The 26,954-nt window shown below is 42.0% G+C and overlaps 1 protein-coding gene across 4 annotated transcripts in view; it reads left to right on the top strand.

The window, feature by feature from the left end:
- Window positions 1-26,954, top strand: part of LOC126427382 (uncharacterized) — a 420,537-nt gene that overhangs the window by 102,300 nt on the left and 291,283 nt on the right. For all 4 annotated transcript variants that reach the window (XM_050089736.1, XM_050089734.1, XM_050089737.1 and 1 more), the window contains one exon: window positions 10,586-10,648. In XM_050089736.1, coding sequence (XP_049945693.1) covers window positions 10,586-10,648 — 63 coding nt within the window. The remainder of the gene's footprint in view (window positions 1-10,585; window positions 10,649-26,954) is intronic.

The raw sequence follows: 26,954 nt of genomic DNA, 5'->3' as shown, positions 1-26,954 counted from the left end.
TTTTCCTTCAAAAATAGTCACAAAAACTGGATGTGTCTTATACACCAGTTGCAAGTTAAGGCTGGTACCAGTAAGCTCTATTTCTTCAAAATTTCTGTTTCAGCTTGAAACAATTCATTGTTACATTCTTTGTGAATTTTGAACATTCTAATTGTGTAGAGTTAAGTGGGTGCACATGTGGTGTTGTTAACTGCTTTTGTATTGTTCTTTGAAACTTCAGTTATTGTTGTGTGTGGTTTGGAGAGCCACTTGTGTCATACCTGTGTTGTGGTTTTATTTGCAAGCTGTGGCTGAGAAATGGTGTTGCTATACTATTGAAATTAAGCTATAATTGACTGCATAATGGTGAAGAGTGTGGAAACAGTTCTGCAATAAAGGCATTCTGGGCCACCTCCAACTAAACAAGATGATGAGAACTTGCCGGAAAGCCAGAAAGCAACCTCATAGTAAACATCATCTGGGAAGTGGAACTGTGAAATAGCCAAAACTTGAAGGAGAACTCAATACTTGTATTTTAGAGAACAGACAAATGGGAATTTTTTCTGTGATAATGATCATTCATTATGTGAAAGCAATATCCACCAATAAAGGGATTCATGACTTCCTTGGATCGATATCACCGTGTTCGTGATTTATGAAGAGGCACCGGCTATGTATATGGGCCGAGACAGAACTATCAGAGAAGATGCCAGCTGCGTGTGACGAAAAAATTGTTGAATTTTATCAAATTGTCATTAATGCAAAGAAAAGAGGAAAGTGTGAACTTTTGGATGAATTGGAGACTCAGTTAGCTGTAATTCCAGTAGAGATAACTAGTTTACTTAAACCACTAGATGTATGTATCAACACTAAGGGAGGAGAAGTGGAACAGACAGATACAATCTACAAATTTTGAAATTGAAAGTGGGAAGAGACCTGGCATTTCTCAAGCTGTCAGTGGGTGAAAACTTTGTGGGACTCTTTTTATAACTGAAACAATGATTAAATAGTTTAAGAAGTATGGAATCATTAATGCACTGCATGGAAGAGAGAATAATTTATTGTATGAAGATTTGTATTCTGACATGGTGGCTTCAAGTATTTCTTCCTTCAGATCTGAGGAATATTGTGAAAGAAAAAATTGGAGTAGAAATTGTTGTGGCGTAGTAAGACAGCCACGCCACTCGGAAGTAGCCGAAAGGCACGCGTTACGCTCACGCAGATTGGCGTGAGGTCTGAAACAGGATACGTAATGAATGCTATAAAGAAAAGTACGTAGCTGCTGGAATACTTAACTTTAATCCATCATTTGAATACATCGTTCTTGACGGTATGGTATAAAAAATATAAACTGTAATGGCGCCTTGCTAGGTCGTAGCCATCAACTTAGCTGAAGGCTATTCTATCTTCTCTGCAAATAAGCGAGGTTTCGTCAGTGTTGCATCGCTAGCTAAGTCGTCCGTACAACTGGGGCGAGTGCTAGTAAGTCTCTCGAGACCTGCCGTGTGGTGGCGCTCAGTCTGCGATCACTGACAGTGGCGACACGCGGGTCCGACATGTACTAATGGACCGCGGCCGATTTAAAGCTACCACCTAGCAAGTGTGGTGTCTGGCGGTGACACCATGGAAATTAAAGTTCAGGGAGAAGAAATAAAAAACCTTGAAGTTTGCTGATGACATTCTCCAACTGCTCTGAGCACATTCAGAATCCAGAAGAGAACAATGAGGATTATTACTGGGAGCAAACCCAGAGACTCCTGCAAACCCATCTTCAGAAAGTTGGAAATCCTTACGCTGCCTTGCCTCTACATTCTTGAGACTCTAAAATTTTTCAGAAACCACATAGTGCCAACTGACCCCAGAGTCGTAAAAAATAATAAAATACATGAACACAACACCAGGAATAATGCAAACCTGCATGTTATACGTACAAACACTCAACTGTGTAAGAAGGGAGCTTTCCACATGGCCCTCCAACTGTTCAACAATCTTCCCACTAGTATTAAGTCCATCGAAGACAACATAAAATTTAGCAAAGCCGTGAAGTCATATTTGTTGTGTCACTGTTTTTACTCTGTAAATGAATTCTTAGAACAGTAATCTTGCTGTTTGTGTTAAATTGAAAACAATTGAGCAGTATAATACATTAGGATACTATAGGCCTACGTTAATATATGTTAACAATGTTAAATGATATTTTCCGACATCTGCAACACACTGTGTACCATCAGATCACATGGAATAAATAAATAAATTGTAATTCTGTCAGAGAAAGCAAAAGTCTTGGAAGAGCAGTTGAACAGAATGGACAGCATCTCAAAGGGAAGATATTAGATGAACATCAATAAAAGCAAGACAGTGGTAATCGAATGTAGTTGGATTAAGTCAGGTGATGCTGAGGGAATTAAGTTAGTAAATCAGACACTGAAAGTAGTACATGAGTTCTGCTATTTGGGCAGCAAAATAACTGATGATGGTCAAAGTAGAGAGGATATAAATGTAGAATGGCAATGGCAAGAACAGCATTTCTGAAGAAGAGAAATTCGTTAACGTCGAGTATAGATTTAAGTGAAGAGGACATCTTTTCTGGAAGTATTTGTACAGTCTAGCCATGCGTGGAAATAAAATGTGTACGATAAACAGTTTAGACAAAAAGGGAATAGAAGCTTTTGAAATGTGTTGTTACAAAAGACTGCTGAAGACTAGATGGGTAGATCACATAACTAAAGAGGAAATACTGAATAGAATTGGGGAGAAAAGAAATTTGTGGCACAACTCGAGTAAAAGAAGGGATCGGTTGGTAGGACACATTCTAAGGCGTCAAGAGATAACCAATTTAGTGCTTGAAGGAGGTGTGGAGGATAAAAATCATCACAGAAGTTGCAGCACAATGGTGGCAAAAGGAGGTCCGACACAATATTAGCAGGTATCCAATGACTTTTTTCATCTTAGTGTAATGTGTTTGATACAGAATGTGTAACCTGGCCCTTGTCTGGGATCAAAGGAATGGTAGGAAGTCAGATGACTCCTGGCTGGTACAGATAGTTCCTGTCCATTGCCAACATTAGCTAACACCCTCAAGCATTGTACCAGACATGTGTACACAATGTTGATTCCAGTGTACCACCCAGCATGTGAGGAAGTGGCAGGACTCGTTTCCCTTGCACATTTTCAACCTCCCCCTCCCCCCTCCCCATCCTTTCACTTCCAGCCAAATAGTGTAACGTAGGTGGGTATTGCATGTTTGCACTCGCATCATCCACAGCAAAAGGGCCAAGTTAATTTGTGCTGCTTTATAAATCCTGCAATTCAATTTTGTATAGCTTTGTTCTTTATCAGTACTGTAGTACTGTTCATGACCTATGAATTGACTATTTTCTCTGCAGCCACTATTTATATAATGTACATCATTTTACTTAATAGCGTGTGTGTGTGTGTGTGTGTGTGTGTGTGTGTGTGTGTGTGTGTGAGGGGGAGGGGGGGGGGGGTCATTCATATGTTTTAAGTTAGGTGTGACTACACTTAACTTGCCTTTTATTTATTTTTAACAAATTTGAAGATGTTTGGTAATAACCAGTAAACCACAGAGTCTTTAAGAGTTCGATCTTCCAATTGTAAAACCACTTCAAATGTTAGATTAATGCTCACATGAATTAATACACTACTGGCCATTAAAATTGCTACACCACGAAGATGACTTGCTACAGATGCGAAATTTAACAGACAGGAAGAAGATACTGTGATATGCAGATGATTAACTTTTCAGAGCATTCACACAAGGTTGACACCGGTGGCGACAGAAAGTGCTGACATGAGGAAAGTTTCCAACCGATTTCACATACACAAACAGCAGTTGACCGGCGTTGCCTGGTGAAATGTTGTTGTGATGCCTCGTGTAAGGAGGAGAAGTGCGTACCATCACGTTTCCGACTTTGATAAAGTTCGGATTTTAGCCTATCGTGATTGCAGTTTATCGTATCGTGACATTGCTACTCGCGTCGGTCAAGATCCAATGACTGTTGGCAGAATATGGAATCAGTGGGTTCAGGAGGGTAATAAGGAACGCCGTGCTGGATCCCAACGGCCTCGTATCACTATCAGTCGACTTGACAGGCATCTTATCCGCATTGCAAGTCTCGATCCCTGAGTCAACAGATGGGGACGTTTGCAAGACAACAACCATCTGCATGAACAGTTCGACGACATTTTCAGCAGCACGGACTATCAGCTCGTAGACCCTGGCTGCGGTTACCCTTGACGCTGCATCACAGACAGGAGCGCCTGCAATGGTGTACTCGACGACGAACCTGGGTGCATGAATGGCAAAACGTCATTTTTTCAGATGAATCCAGGTTCTGTTTGCAACATCATAATGGCCGCAACCGTGTTAGGCGATATCGCAGTGAACGCACATTGGAAGCGTGTATTTGTCATCGCCATACTGGCATATCACCCAGCGTGATGGTATGGGGTTCCACTGGTTACACGTCTCAATCACCTCTTGTTCGCATTGATGGCACTTTGAGCAGTGGATGTTACATTTCAGATGTGTTACGACCCGTGAATCTACCCTTAATTTGATCCCTGTGAAACCCTACATTTCAGCAGGATAATGCACGACCGGATGTTGCAGGTCCTGTACGGACCTTTTTGGATACAGAAAATGTTTGACTGCTGCCCTGGCCAGCACATTCTCCAGATCTCTCACTAATTGAAAATGTCTGGTCAGTTGTGGCCGAGCAACTGGCTCGTCAGAATACGCCAGTCACTACTCTTGATGAACTGTGGTATCGTGTCGAAGCTGCATGGGCAGCTGTACTTGTACATGCCATCCAAGCTCTGTTTGACTCAGTGCTCAGGTGTATCAAGGCCGTTACTACAGGCTGAGGTGGTTGTTCTGGGTACTGATTTCTCAGGATCTATGCACCCAAAATTGCGCGAAAATGTAATCACTTGTCAGTTCTAGTACAATATATTTGTTGAATGAATACCCGTTTATCATCTGCATTTCTTCTTGGTGTAGCAATTTTAATGGCCAGTAGTGTATATTAAATATTTCGCTTTAAGCACATAAGTGAGAGAAAGGTCAGAAAAAGTTTAAAAAGATGCTTAAAGTTTGTTGTAAGTTGCTAGGAGCTCTCATTCTGAAACGTTAGATGAATATAAACAATGCAGTTTGCATTGCATTTGAAGCAAAAGTTAGTTTTATAGGCATCTCAATGTATATCACATCATATTTCTAAACTATTGTTGTGTAATGATATAACTGTGCAATTACATTCAGTGATATACCAAGTGTACTGGTATGAAATGAGTGTTAAGATAGAAATGTGTCGATAGGGAAAATTTGTTGTGGAGCCTTAATTTTTTTTTTGTGTTGTTGGTATGACATCTGTCAAAGATATTTAGTATACATCAAGTCATGGAACAAACAACATCATATGTTTTCATCGTGTTAACAATGTCGAATTTTGTATCAGAAAGTGATGATTTGCGGGAAGCATCAATTTTTTGTTTTGATTTGAAAAAAAGTGCTGCAGAGTCGCATCAAATGCTTGTCGAGGCATATGGTGATTGTGCTCTATCAGAAGCAACATGCAAAAGGTGGTTTCAATGGTTCAGAAATATTGATTTTGATGTACGAAATGAAGAACATGGAAGACCACCAAAAAAGTTCGAAGATGCCGAATTGCAAGCAATATTGGATGAAGATGATACTCTGAGTCAGAAGCAAATGGCAGCAATGCTAAATGTTGCACAACAAACAATTTCTGACCGTTTGAAAGCTATGGGAAAGCTCCAAAAGTGTGGAAAATGGGTGCCACACGAATTGACTGAAAGACAGATGAAAACCGAAAAACCATTTGTCAAATTTTGCTTAAAAGACATGAAAGAAAATCAGTTTTGCATCGAATTGTTACTGGCGATGAAAAATGGATTTATTTTAAGAATCCTAAATGGGAAAAATTGTGGGTTAATCCAGGACAACCATCAACATCGACTGCAAAACCAGATCGATTCGGCAAGAAGACAGTGCTCTGTGTTTTGTGGGATCAGAAAGGTGTGGTGTATCATGAGCTTCTAAAACCCGGTGAAACTGTGAATACTAATCGCTACAGCAACAGTTTGAACTATGCATTGATCGAAAAAAGACCAGAATGGGCCAGAAGACATGGCAAAGTAATTTTTTTCACACGACAATGCACCTGCACCCAAAGCAAAACTGGTTCAGGATACAATCTAAACACTTGGCTGGGAGCTGCTTCCCCACCCGCTGTATTCACCAGGCTTGGCCTCTTCTGACTACCATTTGTTTTCATCAATGGGACACACATTGGCTGAGGAACACTTAGATTCCTACGAAGAAGTCGAAAATTGGGTGACTGATCAGTTTGCTTCAAAAGACGAACATTTCTATTGGTGTGGTGTCCACAAATTGCCAGAAAGGTGGTCCAAATGTATAGAAAGTAATGGTCAGTACTTTGAATAAAATGTTTTTACTTTTCAATTCAAAATTAGTGTTTCATTTTCATGAAAAAATGCTCATTTCATACCGGTACACCTGGTATGTGGATGCTGTCTTTGCAATTACATTCAGTGATATATGTGGATGCTGTCTGTGCAGTTACATTCAGTGATATATGTGGATGCTTTCTGTGGACTGCGTTGTGAATCAAGCTAGTACTAAAGAAGTACTGCATTAAAATGTAATACCTGATGCTAAAGTTTTTCTGCAGGAAGACCAAAAATGTAGTAAGCGATAAACTTTTTTCCTTCCTTCATTTTCTGTGCTGAGAAAAACATTTAGTAAAGGTTTGAAATTGTGTGAAAGTTGTTAAGTGGTCTCACTCTCAAATACTAGATGAATAAGTCTGTGTATTATTGCTCTGTTAGTTATGCTACCCCAAAGACAAACATGCAGTATGTAACTCAGATACTTGTCTTATTGTGTTAAACATTGAATATAAAATTATACCTCATAATGAGTATATTGAGACAGCATTTTAAACTTGGTCAGTAACTACACAAAATATCGAAAATCAAATTTTTGTTGCCCCTACGCTGCAACTGGTATTGGGTTCTAGGATAGCATTTAATAATATAGATTAAATCAGTTATTGTGGAAAAACAGTAGACAGTAATTAGACATATGAGACATTTTTACATTTTATTACTATCTTCATGGAGATGTGATCTGTCTGAGCAACTAAACAGAAAGCTATTTCTTTTTATGTCATACACATTTCACTTTCATTTATTTATGAGATGTTGTCAGAGGCCTGTAATACTCATTGGGTGTCGTATGCATATAATCTAAAACCATACGTGAGACAACTGTGGTCCACCACAGGCCAGAGATGACGGGGTGAACATCAGCTATGGAGATATGTACGGGGGAATAGATGTGCAACTGTTGAGCAACTGACCACCCAGATGAAGAGAGGGGCTACAGGCAGTGACTGCTCAATGTACCAGGTGATCAAAAAGTCAGTATAAATTTTAAAACTGAATAAATCACGGAATAATGTAGATACAGAGATACAAATTGACACACATGCTTGGAATGACACGGGGTTTTATTAGAACAAAAAAAAAAAAAAAAAAAAAAAAAAAAAAAAAAAAAAAAAAAAAAAAAAAAAAAAAATACAAAAGTTAAAAAAATGTCCGACAGATGGTGCTTCATCTGATCAGGATAGCAATAATTAGCATAACAAAGTAACACAAAGCAAACATGATGTTCTTTACAGGAAATGCTCAATATGTCCACCATCATTCCTCAACAATAGCTGTAGTCGAGAAATAATGTTGTGAACAGCACTGTAAAGCATGTCTGGAGTTACAGTGAGGCATTGGTGTCGGATGTTGTCTTTCAGCATCCCTAGAGATGTCAGTTGATCATGATACACTTGCGACTTCAGGTAACCACAAAGCCAATAATCGCATGGACTGAGGTCTGGGGACCTGGGAGGCCAAGTGTGACGAAAGTGGCGGCTGAGCACACGATCGTCACCAAACGTTGCGTGCAAGAGATCTTTCCGCGTCCAGCAATATGGGGTGGAGCGCCATCCTGCATAAACATCGTATGTTCCAGCAGGTGTTTATCAGCCAGGCTGGGGATAATGCGATTCTGTAACATATTGGCGAACCTCTCACCCATCACGGTAGCAGTTACAAAACCAGAATCACGCATTTCCTCGAAGAAAAAAGGCCCGATAACGGTAGATGTGGTAAATCCAATCCATACCGTGACTTTCTCGTCGTGCAGTGGAGTTTCCACGACCGTTCTAGGATTTTCGGTAGCCCAAATTCTGCAGTTGTGGGCATTGAAAGACCCTCGGAGAGTGAAATGAGCTTTGTCGGTCCACAACACGTTACTCAACCAATCGTCATCTTCCGCCATCTTTTGAAATGCCCACACCGCAAATGCCCTCCGCTTCACTAAATCGACAGGTAACAATTCATGATGCCGATTGATTTTGTACGGATAGCATCGGAGGGTAGGCCTCAGTGCCAACCAAACAGTAGTGTACGGAATGCTGGTGTGACGTGTGACTGCACGAGCACTGACTTCCCCGTGCATAGACGAATCCGCTACAGTCTCCATTTCTTTCTGAACTGTCTCAGCAGCATTACGCCTTGTGCTCGGTCGGCCACTACGGGGACTATCGAAGTTTGAAATCATTCTCGCCACAGCTCCATTTGTCAACGGACCTTTACCTGTTCGAATCCCCTTCCTATGGCGATAGGATCGTAACGCTGAACTAGCACATTCCCCATTCTAATAATACACCTTCACTAAAAGCGCCTTTTCAGGTAACATCAACATGCTGCAACTGCTGGGGCATCTGATTCTCTCTCTCATTACAGCTCCTTTTATACATGACTGTCACACGCAGTCACTGACGTTTTACTGTCCAGTGCCATCTGTCGGACATTTTGTGAACTCTTTCTCCTTTTTTTTTCTTCTTATTTCTTTTCTTTTCTTTTTTTCTTTCTTTTGTGTGTGTGTGTGTGTGTGTGTGTGTGTGTGTGTGTGTGTGTACGGGCCTCTGCCGCAGACACCCGGTTTGTGCACCCTTGCCAGCTGTCCATCATCGGTGATGAATGCTGGAATTTGCACACTGTTATCACTACGGGACATCCACCGAGTGGCGACAAATGGCCTCTCTGTGTAAACCGCATTTTATGCTCAGTTGGACAGATGGTTGTTGGTGAGTACAGTGTGAAATGTCTGGAAGGAAACATTCTGCAACCAGAAAAGAGTGTATGTTTTCGTGGGATTCTCTGCTCGATCTAGGCATTCTGGAAGGCATAGTGAATCGACACGAGTACGCACCTATCCTCGGAGACAATCTCCGCCCCCGCACGCAGTTTGTTTTTGCTCGGCTCATTGGCATCTAGCGACAGGACAGTGCGACGTGTCACAAAGCTCGATAGTACGTGTGTGGTTCAAAGGACACCGGAACGAGTTTACTGCACTTTACTGGCCGTCAAATTCATTGGATTTAAACCCAGTTGAGAACCTGTGGGACCGTCTCAATTGAGCTGTCTGTGCGGTGGGTCCTCACCGAGAAAGCTATTGCGGGTGGCCCCACCACAGGATTCGGTGTGGCTTCGAATTCCTGTCGGTACCTTCCGGAACCTCATTGACTCTCTTCCTTCACGTTATTCAGACTTTCTGCAGGTGGTCACATAAATGTGACTGGATGGTGTGTATTTGGAAATGTTATACAGTGAATTTATGTATACATTCAACAATCACGGATTACCGGCCACTGATGATAACTCATTAATAAAGGGAAGTGAAATGTATTAAAGCAAACAGCCTTTTATTTAGTCGTATAGATGGACCACTTTGGTGGTGGTGGTGATAATACTAATAATAGTATAAACTTGTGACCTTTGGCCTTTGTCAACAATAGACACACATATGCAATCACACACATTCGTGCAAACGCAACTCACACACACGACTGCAGTCTCAGGCAGCTGAAACAACACTGCGAGCAGCAGCACCGGAGCACGATGGGAATGGTGGCAGGGTGGGGGTAAGGAGGAGGCTGGCGTGGGGAGGGGGCTGATAGTATGCTGGGGATGGCAGAGTGTTAGGTGCTGCAAATTAGATGGAGGGCTGGGGAGAGGTGGGGAGGGAGGGTGAGGGGTAGTAACAGAAAAGGAGTGAAATAAAAAGACTGGTTGTGGTGATGGAATTGGCGGCTGTGTAGTGCTGAAATGGGAACAGGGGAGGGACTGGGTGACAGTGTGGTTTCAGTTGCCTGAGACTGCAGTTGTGTGTGTGTGTGTGTGTGTGTGTGTGTTTTGTTGATGAAAGCCAATGGTCGCAAGCTTTAATTGTGAGAGTCTTTTTGTTGTGTCTATCTGCGACTCAGAACCTCCGCTATATGGTGAGTGGCAACTTTCCTGCTCATAATGTTACATTCCGTCCTGGATTTTCCATTGTGTAATAATAATAATAATAATAATAATAATAATATAGAAGCAGCTAAGGAATGACATCATAATTTTACATTTATTTAGTTGATTTTAATTTTGATTTCGATTGAGAATACACTTCTACATATAAGTGAAATGTTCACTGTTACAGGGTGCCGCGGATTCGCCACCAAGTGATGGATTCAGAGTGTCTGCTATTCCTCATCTTAAAGAGGTGAGATATGAGTGCTTAAATATTTTGTGTAATTGTTATGCACGCTCACACACACACACACACACACACACACACAGTGAGGATGCATGGCCAAAGCTGTTCTCTGACGACGTGAAAGCTAATGTGGACATACAGCAAGAAGATTTGCTTTTACTAGGTGTTGATTCTTTATTTGAGAAATTCTCTGCCGCTATCTTTCAATAATGGTACTGCAAAACTGGCTGTTACACAGTATTTCCTCTGTTGCAAATTTCCCCTCCAAATTGTTGTGTGTACTCTCAAACCATAATTTTCTAACTTCAAAAGTGTTACAAGTTGTTCCTTAGGGGTGTAGTTGTTGAAGCTTTTGACTTTATTGTTTTGGTAGCTGACAGATTTGCTACTTATGTGCAGAGGAAGTGTTTCTCAGTATTTCTTAAAGAATGACAACATATTTTTCATAGTTTTGATTGTTGCACCATTCTCTAAAGTTTGTTAAAGCCAAATTATTTTTTAGAAGTTATGACACATCCTGCTTCATTACGAAGTGTGTTAATTCATATCTGATGCTGTCCTCTCTCAACTGTGTTCATAATGAGGTAAGTTGGAGTGTAACTTTTAAAATATAATTTGGCACTAAAAAAAAAAAAAAAATCAACAGAACATATTCATAAAGTTGAATTGGACCTTTAGCAATTTATGTTGTTGACACTGTTAGTCAAAAATGGCACGATAGCTAAAAATGTGATTGTGAATTATACATTTAGTAACAGATAAGCTGTAAAATATTGTCATTTTTAGAAATTGGCCAGGAGCAAGTACATCTCACACTCTGAGTCTTCCACAGAAACTTGATTATGAGTATGTTTATAGGTAGTTTATGCCCCCCCCCTCCCCCCCTTCCCTCCCTAGGAATTGAGAATCTCGATGATTTTTTATGGTGGCAACATATCAGTCCCAGGCACTTCAAATCGCCCGAGAATGTTTTATTTTTCAGTTTGAAGCCAGACAACATTGCAAATTAACAATCTTTTTTGCCCCCTTGTACTGTGAAACTTGCTTCTTCCAAATTTTATGACTGTAGGTCGGTGGGCAGTAACCAATAGGTTTTGATTAGTGGGTCTGTGAGCAGCAAAACATATGACCCAAATGGCTGCATCTTTTGTCTGCATTGACTTAAAAGCTAATGTTTATTATGCCGCCAAGATTGCATAGTCCTTCATATGTGGCACAAAATTTTAACCTCATACGTGTACCCTTTCCTGAGGAAAAAAAAGGGTTTAACAGATGGTCAGACGGACAGTCATATAATTTTCATTTCATTGACTTAGAGGCTTGTGTGTCTTACACATCCAAGAGACTATAGACGTTAGTATATTATGTAAATTTCAGTGTGATATGTCTGCTGTTCCCCAGAAAAAGAGTTTCTGTCTCTTGTTGTTTGGAAGCAATAAATGTTTGAAATCTGTTCCTTTGTTTTGAATAGCCCTGTATCTTGCTGTAGATTTATGAGGCTTGTTTTGAAAGTAAGTAAAGTTTTGAAATTCTGCCGCTGCAGTGAAGTCCGCATTCGGTGCATGCATGCTGTGTTGGCGTGCTGCTCTGTTGGTTTATGTTTGAAATGCCTCCTCGACTATAAATACGTGTGGTTTGTGTTCTTAGTGCTAAAGATGTGAAAACAGTTGAAACTCATCATCAGACCAGTGAAGTGTACGGAGAAAACATTATTATGAGCAATGGGATGGTACGGAAATGGGCGACAGATTTTAAAGATTGTCATATGAATGTGCAGAATGAGGAACAGGGACCTTAAAAAAATGTGCCGCACAATCCAAAACTAAATGTGTGGCGTGCTGACTTAGTAAGTGGATCTTTTTGCTTTACGACTGTGCCCTCCACACACACCCAATCGAACTTGAGAGCTGTTGCATCATTTGGATGGGAACAATCTGACCACCTTCTATACAGCCCCAATTTAGCTCCCAGTGACTACCAAGTGTTCCTGCATTTGCAGAAGCATCTGGGTGGTCAGTGCCACGACAGCAACGAAGATGTCAAAACAATTATGTTGCAGTGGTTGTCGAAATAAAGTGACAGATTTCTATAAGGGTGGCATTCAGAAGGTGGGTGTATGGTACATTATGTGCCTTTATGTTTGTGGGAGTTGTGTAGGAAAGTAGATTAAACTTCAGGCTTCGGTGTAACAATACAATTGCTAAAAAAAATCAAATTATTGTAATTTTATTTCAAAATGGTACTTATTTCAAACATCAGCCTTGTAGTTGCCCCCGGTGCAATTAACATGTAATAAATGAAATGGATGTATAGTTTGGGGTACATAAAATTTCCCTTAATGGGTTTGTGCAGAAGAAAGGAACATTGCCAAATTTTAGTGACTCTTTACGTTCCGTTTTTCTCGTGATACAGTTACTAAGAGTACAGATAATAAACTTCTTTGTTGCTGTTTTCTCCCCCGAAACTGATTTTTGAAATATTCTGCACAGTTGACAAAAAAACAATTGAAAAGAAATCTTAGGTGGGGGGTGGCAGTGATCCACTCTTCTCTGGTGCTTGCATGCAAAAATGTAAATGTTTTCCATCTATACCACCAACATAACAAGGTATTTTCTATTTATGGCCAATTTCTTGTTTAATATGTGTGAAATCTGATTTGAGAGGACATGGCATCAACACAGGCAGCAGTCTTATTCTTTAAACCTTCATTCCATATTTCACATTTCTTGATGTGTGGGATGGTGACATATGATACGCAAGTGACACAGACTGGTAGCTTTCACCTACAGCCAAGGACCTGAAACAAGTGGAAACATATAACTACATAATATAATCAGCATTTAAAGATGATGACTGTAAGAAGGAGCAGAAGTCCTAAGAGACAGTTACCAGAGGTCAAACAAATACAATAGGAATTAGTGACGAAAGATCTGAGTTAACAAATGAAGAACATAGTGTACCAGTACAAAAAAGAAAACACAGTAAAGTTGGTAGTAATGACGATATAAGATTAAAAATGTGGAAAGAAAGCAAGCAAAATTTGCTAAAAACTTTTACAGAAAACAAAGATGATGACATAGATGTATTTTCCCCCATATCAGCAAAGTTATAAAAAAAGTTAATACTGTTTCTTATTGTATTTCTTAGGCACTGTGGTTTCATTTTATCTTTAATAATACTGTGCATGATATTAAACTGTCTTTTATGTAAACAACAATAGCTCCTGAATATGTGCTCATCACTTAATACATGTTTTTGAATGGACACTGTGTAAGTTTCTTCTGCTGACCTACTTCATATAAATGCAGCATTCATCTCTTCCTGGTATGTTATACTGAAACGCACCATCTTCCCCTTCCAGTAACAGCGTAATAACCGTGGTGGAGTTACCAGACATTTTGCCAGACGTAGTTCTTACAAGTGATCGCATTGTTTGCCTGTTGCTGCATTCCGCAATGCATCCCCTGCAGGCGACAACGTTGCCGTCTGCAGTTGTTTTGGGTTGTTCTCGCTGTACACCTTAACAGGGCTCTACATTTTGTTAAGCAGATCTGCACTGACTGTGTTTCAGTTTGTAGTGACTCGATGATTAGCCTCCAGGCTGTTGACCAATGTTACTCTTGTCACCCTGTGCTAATTGCTTTTTGTGACCTTCTCTCTAACTTAATTGTACTGCCTGCTCCTTTGTGTCTCTCTGGGTTCCAAGTCATGTGCGTATTCCTGGTAATAGATTGGCTGACCATTGAGCTAGAGAAGCGAATACTTGCCCATCATCCGCTTCGATGATTCTAGGTGTGGATTTGCGTGCACGGCTCAGAGATGGAACAACATTTGGTGGGCTCTAATAAAATCGCATTGCCAAAGAGACTACAGTTACACGGCACTCCTCCTTCCGTTCTTCCCGGAAGATGTCTACTGTCCTATGCACCCCTCCTCATTGGTCAAACTATTTTAACTTGAAATTTTATTTTATGTAGCGTGCCACTCCCACGTTGTTGTTGTTAATAGAGCCTTTACCCCCCTCTTCTTGCTCCCCACACTAAGCACGGTCTTCCTAATTCTTTGATTCTAATGGTGGAGGATGACTTGCAGGCGGTTGAAACGGTTGTCACTCTATCCTCAGATACAATGTTTTAAAGCAGCGCTTCCCAACCTTTTCAGCTGGCGGACCCCTTCTACAGTCGAAAATCCTTGGCGGACCCCTAGTCAATCGAGAGCACAATAACTTTAAATTTCTGAGCAAAACCCATGGGAACTGAAAGCTTCTTAATGCAAGTGCCATATTCCCAGTGACCCCCCCCCCTCCCCCCCCCCCCAACCCGAAGTATCAATAGTCTTTGGAACTTCATGTGACTGTTCTTCCTTTGTGGTCGTCCTCCCTGCTCATTCATTTCAACTGGAAACTTCCCTTGTGAAGGCAATGGAGAAACCGCACCCTTCTTCAATGATCCTGACTTCAGCCACGGATCCATGTTAGAAGTAATAAACTGGTCAAAAATCGACTTATGAAATAGGTAGTGCACTGACAAAGCAAGTTTAACATTTAACGATGCCTGGAGCCGCATACGTGCCAGTGAGCGCTGCGATTGGTCGACAAAGCTCGCTCCGCGCATGCGTAAAAGGTTTCAGCGCCGTGAGCCGGCGCACAAACGACCCTCGTACTGTTAGGAAACAGTCGATCAGAGAAGCCGCATTCGCCGGCACTAAACTGTGTATGCGTTCTCACTTAGGAACCACAAACGCTGCTTGGGAATACGACCTGAAGTAAAAGTACACACATTTTACACACGAAAAAAAAAAAAAAAGTGATGATATTGATTTTCACATTTTTATTCAATAATTTTACTCATTATTTTGCACGATTTGGTCAAAGGTGGTTGCGGACCCCCTAGAAAGAGCCGGCGGACCCTTAAGGGGTCCGTGTACCATATGTTGGGAAGCCCTGTTTTAAAGTGTTTCCGGGGCAGGGCGATCGGGATTGGGATATCTCCTGCCTCTTGCTGCGTCTGTGGGACCCCGAACCCTACCTGCTTTGCCATCTGCCTCAGTCGTCCCTCTTTTATTGTGTTCTTATTGCTTTTAGAATGGGTTTGCCGTCCTTCCTGCCACATCCTATTTTAGTTTTAGAGGTTGCACTCTGATGAATAGTGGGATGGGATGGTTGTGGGAGGGATGGCCCCTGGCACATGCATTCACCTCCCTGGTAACCACATTATTTCTCTCAGTGTGTTTCATTATTGTTGGTTGAATGGATGTCCATTACATTTTTAGTGTACTTGTTTTACTGTTTTGAATCTCCTGAGTAGAAGACATTCCTCATGCTGTAACGGCCTTGACACTTAAGGGGGGTGGGATGTCAAATGGACCGACTTCGAGTAGGAGAGGCGCCACAGGACATTTTAATTTCCACTGTCTATACGTTTACAAATAAATTCATAAAACTTTGTCAGCAAGGCCGGGAAGGATTCAGGATTCACACTCGTAGCAGTGGAAGTTCAAAAACATAACAAAATAATTTTTTTTACATGCAAAATTTCATCATTTTTTCACTTAACATTGGCTACATTTGTTGCTATAGGGACACTTTCCTTCATAAGTGAGAGAGATTCTTCGATGAATTTTGCACAGCGTACAAACCGTACTTACAGGTGTATGAAACTCTAGAATTTATTTAATTTATGAAAAGATGAATGAGCTGTTACATTTTAAACTTAATGTTTAGAAAAAACTCAATTTTTTTAGTTAATTGTCTCAGTTTATACCACAGTTTTTAGTAGATTTGGAAGATTCTAGAGTTTCACACACCGGTAAGTACGGTTTGTATGCTGCACAAAATTCATCGAAGAAACTCTTTTACTTATGAAGAAAAATGTACCTATAGCAACAAATGCAGCCAATAGCAAGTGAAAAAATAAATTTCATATGTAAAATAAATTTATTTTGCTATGTTCTTGCACTTCCACTGCTATGAGTGTGAATCCTGAATCCTTCCTGGTCATGCTGACAAAGTTTTATGAATTTATTCGTAAAAGTATAGGCAATGGAAATTAAAATGCCCTGTGGTGCCGCTCCTGTTCCATCTACATCTACATCTACATCTACATCCATACTCCGCAAGCCACCTGACGGTGTGTGGCGGAGGGTACCCTGAGTACCTGTATCGGTTCTCCCTTCTATTCCAGTCTCGTATTGTTTGTGGAAATAAGGATTGTCGGTATGCCTCTGTGTGGGCTCTAATCTCTCTGATTTTATCATCATGGTCTCTTCTCGAGATATACGTAGGAGGGAGCAATATACTGCTTGACTCTTCGGTGAGGGTATGTTCTCGAAACTTTAACAAAAGCCCGTACCGAAATACTGAGCATCTCTCCCGCAGAGTCTTCCACTGGAGTTTATCTATCATCTCCGTAAAGCTTTCGCGATTACTAAATGATCCTGTAACGAAGCGCGCTGCTCTCCGTTGGATCTTCTCTATCTCTTCTATCAACCCTATCTGGTACGGATCCCACACTGCTAAGCAGTATTCGAGCAGTGGGCAAACAAGCGTACTGTAACCTACTTCCTTTGTTTTTGGATTGCATTTCCTTAGGATTCTTCCAACGAATCTCAGTCTGGCATCTGCTTTACCGACGATCAACTTTATATGATCATTCCATTTTAAATCACTCCTAATGCGTATTCCCAGATAATTTATGGAATTAACTGCTTCCAGTTGCTGACCTGCTATTTTGTAGCTAAATGATAAGGGATCTATCTTTCTATGTATTCGCAGCACATTACACTTGTCTACATTGAGATTCAATTGCCATTCCCTGCACCATGCGTCAATTCGTTGCAGATCCTCCTGCATTTCAGTACAATTTTCCATTGTTACAACCTCTCGATACACCACAGCATCATCTGCAAAAAGCCTCAGTGAACTTCGGATGTCATCCACAAGGTCATTTATATACATTGTGAATAGTGACGGTCCTATGACACTACCCTGTGGCACCCCTGAAATCACTCTTACTTCGGATGACTTCTCTCCATTGAGAATGACATGCTGCGTTCTGTTATCTAGGAACTCCTCAATCCAATCACACAATTGGTCTGATAGTCCATATGCTCTTACTTTGTTCATTAAACGACTTTGGGGAACTGTGTCAAACGCCTTGCGGAAGTCAAGAAACACAGCATCTACCTGGGAACCCGTGTCTATGACCCTCAGAGTCTCGTGGACAAATAGCGCGAGCTGGGTTTCGCATGTCCATCTTTTTCGAAACTCGTGCTGATTCCTACAGAGTAGATTTCTAGTCTCCAGGAAAGTCATTATACTCGAACATAATATGTGTTCCAAAATTCTACAACTGATCGATGTTAGAGATATAGGTCTATAGTTCTGCACATCTGTTCGACATCCCTTCTTGAAAACGGGGATGACCTGTGCCCTTTTCCAATCCTTTGGAACGCTACGCTCTTCTAGAGACCTACGGTACACCGCTGCAAGAAGGGGGGCAAGTTCCTTCGCCTACTCTGTGTAAAATCGAACTGGTATCCCATCAGGTCCAGTGGCCTTTCCTCTTTTGAGCGATTTTAATTGTTTCTCTATCCCTCTGTCGTCTATTTCGATATCTACCAATTTGTCATCTGTGCGACAATCTAGAGAAGGAACTACAATGCAGTCTTCCTCTGTGAAACAGCTTTGGAAAAAGACATTTAGTATTTAGGCCTTTAGTCTGTCATCCTCTGTTTCAGTACCATTTTGGTCACAGAGTGTCTGGACATTTTGTTTTGATCCACCTACCGCTTTGACATAAGACCAAAATTTCTTAGGATTTTCTGCCAAGTCAGTACATAGAACTTTACGTTCGAAGTCATTGAACGCCTCTCGCATAGCCCTCCTCACACTACATTTCGCTTCGCGTAATTTTTGTTTGTCTGCAAGGCTTAGGCTATGTTTATGTTTGCTGTGAAGTTCCCTTTGCTTCCGCAGCAGTTTTATAACTCGGTTGTTGTACCACGGTGGCTCTTTTCCATCTCTTACGATCTTGCTTGGCACATACTCATCTAACGCATATTGTATGATGGTTTTGAACTTTGTCCACTGATCCTCGACACTATCTGTACTTGAAACAAAACTTTTGTGTTGAGCCGTCAGGTACTCTGTAATCTGCTTTTTGTCGCTTTTGCTAAACAGGTAAATCTTCCTACCTTTTTTAATATTTCTATTTAAGGCTTAAATCATCGATGCCGTAACCGCTTTATGATCACTGATTCCCTGTTCTGCGTTAACTGTTTCAAATAGTTCGGGTCTGTTTGTCACCAGAAGGTCTAATATGTTATCGCCATGAGTTGGTTCTCTGTTTAACTGCTCAAGGTAGTTTTCAGATAAAGCACTTTAAAAAATTTCACTGGATTCTTTGTCCCTGCCACCCATTATGAACGTTTGAGCCTCCCAGTCTATATCCGACAAATTAAAATCTCCACCCAGAACTATAACTTGGTGGGGAAATCTACTCGAAATATTTTCCAAATTATCCTTCAGGTGCTCAGCCACAACAGCTGCTGAGCCAGGGGGCCTATAGAGACATCCAATTACCATGTCTGAGCCTGCTTTAACCGTGACCTTCACCCAAATCATTTCACATTTTGGATCTCCGTCAATTTCCTTCGATACTATTGCACTTCTTATCGCTATAAACACACCTCCCCCTTCACTGTCCAGCCTGTCTCTGTGGTATACATTCCAATCTGAGTTTAGGATTTCATTACTGTTTACATCTGGTTTCAGCCAACTTTCTGTCCCTAGTACTATATGGGCGTTGTGACCGTTTATTAATGAGAGCAGTTCTGGGACCTTTCTATAGATGCTCCTGCAGTTTACTGTTACCACATTAATATTGTTTTTTCCCTGTTGCATTTTTGCCTACTCCTACCTTACCGCGTCACAGGAGGTGTCTTGTCGGGCCTAGGGAGGGAATTCTCTAACCTAAAAAACCCCCATGTGCACTCCACACATACTCCGCTACCCTTGTAGCCGCGTCCAGCGTGTAGTGCATGCCTGACCTATTTTGGGGGACCCTACATTTCTCCACCCGATAGCGGAGGTCGAGAAATTTGCACCCCAGATCTCTGCAGAATCATGTGAGCCTCTGGTTTAAGCCTTCCACTCGGCTCCAAACCAGAGGACCGCGATCGGTTCTGGGAACGATAGTACAAATAGTTAGCTCTGATTCCACCCCGCGAGCGAGGCTTTCCGCCTTCACCAATTCCGCCAACCGCCTGTGCGAACTGAGGATGACCTCTGAACCCAGACGGCAGGAGTCATTGGTGCCGACACGAGCAACAATTTGCAGTCGGGTGCACCCAGTGCTCTCTATCGCCGCCGGCAGGGCCTCCTCCACATCTCCGGTGAGACCCCCCGGCAAGCAGACAGAGTGAACACTGGCCTTCTTCCCCGACCTTTCCGCTATTTCCCTAAGGGGCTCCATCACCCGCCTACCGATGGAGCTCTCAATAACTAATAAACCCCTCCCCCCGTGTGCCTGCTCGGACCTCGCTGAAGGAGCAGCCACATGTCCACCCACAGGCAGAGCGGGCGATGCCATACGGCCAGCCTCCACATTTACCCTCCGCCTCGTGCGCCGCGAACCCCACTGAACCCGGCACTCCCCTCGGGGAGAGGGTGGCCCAACCGTGCCCGGTACCCGCAAAGATGTCTCAACAGCAGGGACAGTGGGTGAAGCGTGTAACACCTGGGGTGTACCTTGCGACGCACCAGACTCCCCACTGCCGCTACACTCCGAGGCAGCAGCCTGTAGACGGCTGATTGCGGCCATCAACACGTTCAGCTGTTCGCGAACAGTGGCCAGCTCCTCCCGCGTCCGTACACAGCAGTCACACATCCTATCCATCCTAAGGAATCTATTTACTGAAGAGAGTTAATCAACTTTTAACTAGACTGCTAATTCACTAAAGGCGGCTTTATTGACTAAACTGTGATTGCTAGCCACTTCTTGTAGAAAACAATGAAAATAGCACTACCTGTCTCTGGACTGTATTGGAAACAAACACTAGCACTACTGGCACTATGGTTGACTAACGGGGCTCTCTCTGACTGTATTCAAAACAAACACGAAATCTGTGGAACACTATTAATAGCACTCGACAATTAAAGCTTCCTAAAAGCAAAAACACACGGAAGAAGAAGTGACAAGTAAGAAAAATACAGTTAATACTCAAATTAAGGTAGCTCGCTGCACAGCAGACGTGAAGCAGACGGCGGTTAGGACGACACTGACGCTACTGGCACTATGGCTGACTAAAGGGACTCTCTCCATGTGGCTCATTTGACGTCCTATCTCCCTTAATCTTGTTAGTGGGAGGTTGGATGTGAGTGGGGTCCCTCTTGGCACAGACCTCTTGTCTTCATACACTTAACTTCTCTGTAAATTACTTCTCAGCTCTGTTACGAGTATTGCCACCAGTGTGTCGAATTTACTACTCGTACATACATTCGTCTTCCGATCGCATTTCTGGCAGATGTCACTAAAGGCCAGTTCACACTGATCGTCATGTCGTGTCCCGTCAGAACATTCCACAGTGGATTTCAGAAGGCAGAATCTAGACTGGCTGTTATGTCACATTACGGTCGAGGTTTCTCGGGAAGAAAGTTTTGACAGTTGACGTCATTGTCCATTGTCGATCACGTGACACCCGAGCTCATTTCTTCCCGATACACAGCCGTGCACTCATCCTCCGTACTTTGTTCCATTGTGATTTTTGTGTTTGATGTCACTTGTTAGTCTAAGTATTTGCTAATCATTATTTTTCTTATTTGTCATAAAGTAATTCATTTGTTAAAATTTATAATTTTAGAAAGAATGACGAAATGTTAATTGAAGCTATGAGGCAGCAGTCTGAATTGTACAATGTGAGCGATGGAAGGGGCTCAGATTCTGCTAGGAAAGAAACATTGTGGAACAAATAAAGAATGTATGAGGTCTTATTCCAAAACATCTTAAATCTTCTCACATTTGTGTTGTAATTATTATGTGCCAGAAATGGATTTTCAATAAGAGTTCAGAATTACGTGCCCTCTGTTACATTTATAAAATAGATTTTTATATATACCGGTATCGTATTTAGTATTTTACAATAAAGTATACTGGAATGTGGTGGCTACTTAGCTCCAGACGAACAAACTGTCGGCCAAGGGATTGGTGACCTTTTTGTTTAGTCCCTTAACTCCTGATCGACCATTTCAGCCAGAAAAATTGCTAATGTTCCATTGTTTCCCAGTGACGGCAGAAGAAAATTGGCAGAAAACTGTGAGTAGAACAGAGATTTTACTTGGAGGGAAGTGGTAAATATTAGTCAGAAGGACAGAGGAAGGATGAACAAGACAGGAACACTTCCTTTAGAACAATGGGAAGACTTTAAAAAAATAATAATCATTGCAGACTCAAATCCAGAGTAATTTCTCACCAATGAGAGATTTTTAAATCGAGTTGTCAGTCGTAACTGCAAGAAAGAGATTTTCAGAGTTGGTCCTAATCTTTTTGTGGAAGTAAGTGATCAGTCTTGGCAACGATAGTTATGCAATTTAGATTGAGGACACAGATTTTTCCTTTGCTAGAATGAGATTTTCACTCTGCAGCGGAGTGTGCACTGATACGAAACTTCCTGGCAGATTAAAACTGTGTGCCGGACCGAGACTCGAACTCGGGTCCTTTGCCTTTCGTGGGCAAGTGCTCTACCAACTCTTTTCCTTTGCTGGTCATTGTAATAGTGTGTTAACACATACGGGGTTTCCATTTCGTAATGGGATTCAGAATTTTGTATTTACGATCCGAGGATGTTTCAGTGACGAATCAGTGTTCCTCGTAATAGAGAGGAACGATCTGTACATCCGGAGGAGATAACGTGGAGCATACCGTGCAGAATGTGTTCACACGTGTGAAACATCGCATCCCCATCCGTGGCACTACGGTCCTCTAAGGACTTGGGTCTTCTCAATCACAGAGTTCCAGTCGTGTTGGTTTTGAGCACACCTGTGCCACCTGCTCACTCTCACTGCTCTCAGGTCAGCTTCCACATCTTCCAGCCATCTGACGCGTGGTCGTCCTCTCCTTCTACTGCCGGGATGTCCCACCATCAGCTTCTTCGGGAGCCTTTCTTCTGGCATCCACTGGACATGTCCTAACCATCTTAGCCTTATCATTTTGACTGAGGTTACCGAGCCAGTTTCTGTGTACAGAGACCTTATTTCTTCATTAGTCCTATTTCTCCATACCTCTCCTTCTTTTACAGGACGAAAACTCTTCCTCGGCAATTTCCTTACCCAGATATTTAGCTTCTCCTCCGAAGCCTCCGTCAGTACCCGTGCCTCACTGCCGTACGTAAGAACTGGTTTGATCATTGTTTTGTAAATTGTCAGCTTTAATTTCCTACTTAGGTTCTTATTTTTGAGCACGGAGTATAGTGCACTTCGGTCTGTTGGCAGCCGTAATTCGGTTTGCTTTATCTGCGCTCAGTGATCCGTTTCCTGTCTGCAAAAAACGTTGCGCTGCCAGAAAGCCATTCCCAGCTATGCAAAATCTATTGAGACAAGTGTACGAGTGTACAACGTGTGCGAAAGTGGTGCAGAGAGTTTGAGAACGGGAGTACTGATGTCCACGATGAGGAGCGTTCCAGACAGCCATCTGTTTCTGACGAAACAGCCGCAAAAGTGGAGGCAGCGGTGCTCTCGGATCGAAGAGTGACGGAATTATCCCTGATGTCAGCGAAACCTCTATTGACGAGATTTTGACGGAGCGTCTAGGGTATGCTAAGGTTTGCGCGAGGTGAGTACCCAGAATGTTGACCGAAGACCACAAACGTCGATGTGTTGAAGCATCCCGAGAACTTCTTCGAGATCACGGAACTCGTGACAAGGAATACCTCGACTCCGTCGTCACTGGAGACGAGACTCGGGTGCACTGCTGCACACCCGAAACCAAAGAACAGTCCAAACAGTGGAAGCACCCAGGGTCTCCGAGATCGTGAAAATTCGAACAGACGCAAAGTGTCGGCAAAGTGATGGCAACAGTGTTTTGGGTCAGGAAGGGGGTACTGTTGTGCGAGTTTGTGCCCACCGGTACAGCAATTGACGCTGCCAGGTACTGCGAGACACTGCAAAAATTGCGCCGTGCAATTCGAAACGAGAGGAGGGGTATGCTGTCCGAGGGGGTGTGTTTCCATCAGGATAACGCTCGACCGCACACCGCTAGAGCCACCGACGAGCTCGAAGGGGTATTGTGAAACACCCAACCTACAGCCCGGACTTAGCCCCAAGTGACTACCATCTCTTCCCTGACACGAAGAAACACCTGGGTGGAGAGCATTTCGGCGGCAGAGAAGAGCTGGAAGAAGCGATTCTCAGGTATCTGCGCAGCTTGGCGGCAGATGTTTTTGGCTCGGCCACTCAAAAGCTTGTACACTGCATGCAAAAATGTATTGACCTCAATGACAACTATGTAGAAAAATAGGTTGAAGTCTGAACTTTCCAAAAATGTACGCATTCATGAAATAAACATGTTTTACACTGTGGGAAAAAAAAAATTATGAACCTTATTTTACAGACACTCCTTGTAAGATTCAAAACAAAACGCTACTAACTTATGCACCAACCTAATACAGTGACATTGGCAGACCACAAAGTTTTTGTTTCTTTTCCCTGCACTTTAATTCCCTTTACGGATTTCTCCTCGATTTCCTTCACATCTTCATCTACGTGCTGACTGAATAACATTGGTGAGAGGCTGAAATGGTGTCTCACACCCTTCTCAAGTTCAGCAACGCAGCAAAGAAATTTTACAAAACCAACTGTTCTCACAAATCAGTGAGTGGTTCCAAAATGATGGTGGAATTGTCATGTGTGACATTGTCCCATCAGTAGCAGGTAAAGCCTTTCTTAATAAGAGAAATTTGGTAACATCAAATATAAATTTAAGTAATATTGAAAAAGTAAAATTGTCAGCAACCTGAAGTTTGTGTAGAAAACAACAGTGCTTTGCTAGACATGGTTCTGTTGGTGTGCTGTCCCCCTGGCCAGTTATGGGGGGACATATAGTGACCATATAAAGTGGACTCCAAGCCGTGGTACGTCGTGGCATCTTTCATGTTAACAAATATTGCCAGGGGTGAAAGGTGCGGGAAGTGATTGTTTTGTCCATAAAAGGGCAACATTGTGAAAGTTGTGACTATTGATAAATATAAATAATACAGTTTACTGTGTCAGTCACAGATTTATTTTTTTCTATTGCGCATTATGGCGGTTCACGCCATCAGCTTCCAGCTGAGAACTGTGAAGTTACATTGCTGGTGGTAGTGAAGAGCACAGGTGCCTTTTTACAGCAGCAGACAAAGTGCAAGACACGGTATGTTGCCATCAAATAGGAAGAAAACAAGATTTAGCGGATGTTTTGTAGCCACAGTTTTTGGAAATGAACCATTTTGTTGATGTAGGGTGAAATCTTGTCCCAATTTGGAATATAAATTAAGAAGCTTTATTAGGAGAAAATCTATTCATTTGTCTATCCAGATAAATCGTCCAGAAGTTAAAAGGTCAATTATTATGCAAGAGGATTTATTAAGTAGCAAGTCTTGTTTCATATGTTTTATTATTTTTTCTGACGCATTACGCACAAGCTGTGTGCCGTGCCTAAGGACGTTAATATTGTACTTGGCATAGTGACGTGCAAAGTAATCGGAGGTAGCAAAGAATCTTCTGCACAAACTGTGCGATCGAGGAATACGGGTGACCAGAAGATTATTATAATAATGTAAATGCTGATGTATGGATCCTCTCGTTATTCTTTGGAAGTGTGGAGTTTGTTAAGAACAAGATGTACCTAGTTGATTACCCTCTGATCACGTTTTGTAATTAAAGTCATAATAAAAGCCTTCCTATAAATCAGAGCCGACGAGTTCTGGTTTTAGTCAAAGTTTAGCTCTGCTACAGCCATAATTAGAATTATCAACAAGTTGGGGATTTGCAGGCTCCTCCAGGCTGAAGACCAGTGACAAGGTAATTTACAAATTAAGTGAATCTCCGTAATATGAACAAGTCACTGCAGTTTCCACACTCCTTTGTTGGTGGATCTATGGACGAAACTGTGTACCTTAGTGAATAACACGGGGAGAATTTCTTTGTCATTCCAATCAGAATTGTAGGATTTTTGCAATAAGACCCACTCTGCCCATTGGTAGAAAGCCAAGACTGCATTTTTATTACTCTTTTTACCTGTATAGGAGCTCCTCTGGAAATTATTCTGTTTCACCTTTCTCCAAGTATTTTTGTACCATGGCTGGTCCCCTGACTTTGCCAGAGTCTGTGCCTGCTGGCAGCCTATCTACTTAAAAAAGGGAGCTCAACTTTTGCCCGTACAAAACTTCATTCGTGGATACAACTGTTTCAGACAGACACCGTGTGCAGTAAGTACATATCCCATTATCAGTTCTGTTAACGTATAAGAAAGCATCTTCGTGATTGTCTTGTGAACACACTCAAGCATGCCATTTGCTTTAGAACGAAAAAGGGTAGTTCTTCATTTATTAATTCTCAAAAGCTAGTAAACGTGCACAAATCTCATCAGGGCTTCCGAAAGGTAGAACCGGGCTGTTGCCTCAGTTTCCTTTGCTATATCAACAATTTGAACTAGAACTGCATTGGAATACAGTGAACTACAGTGAAATATGGTCAATAGACAAAATGCATTTGTGTTCTTGTGTTGTTTGTGGTAATGGTTGTAAGATGTCTACAGCTCCCCATCTCAAAAGGTGTCGAGGCCTCGGGCAGAGTTTCCAGCAGCACTCTGAGTTTAGTTTGTTGTGCTCACTGTGCACAAGGAATGCGAGCGCAAATATAATCTTCAGTATTGCGATGTCACCCCTTCAGAAATACTTCGCCGCTACATGAGCATTGTGGTTCGATTTTCACTGTGCCGAGCTAGAACGCAGTCGTGATGCTGTACGATAATATAGTGCAGGGGCACTTTCGGTATTACCAGCCGAGTTCCTTGTGGTTTACGACATAAAATGGAAACTTGTTATGCAGTTTCTGGAAGTGTAGCGTACTGCTTGCATTCTTCGTTCTACTCCTGCACCTCTTGCAATTCAGCTGTAAGTACCTCATCTGCTTTTGGACACAAACTGTTTGGATTAGGGCATCATCATTTGGTGTAATTTGCTGCGATCTTCTCGTAATTGTATTCACCCGGCTTCAGAGACCATCCTGTCAGTCAATTACTCGGACTTTCTAAAATTAGCATGAGCTCGCTCAACTTAC

This window comes from Schistocerca serialis, chromosome 11, assembly GCF_023864345.2.
Source record: "Schistocerca serialis cubense isolate TAMUIC-IGC-003099 chromosome 11, iqSchSeri2.2, whole genome shotgun sequence".
NCBI lineage: Eukaryota > Metazoa > Arthropoda > Insecta > Orthoptera > Acrididae > Schistocerca > Schistocerca serialis.
This window is presented reverse-complemented; position numbering and strand designations above follow the sequence as displayed.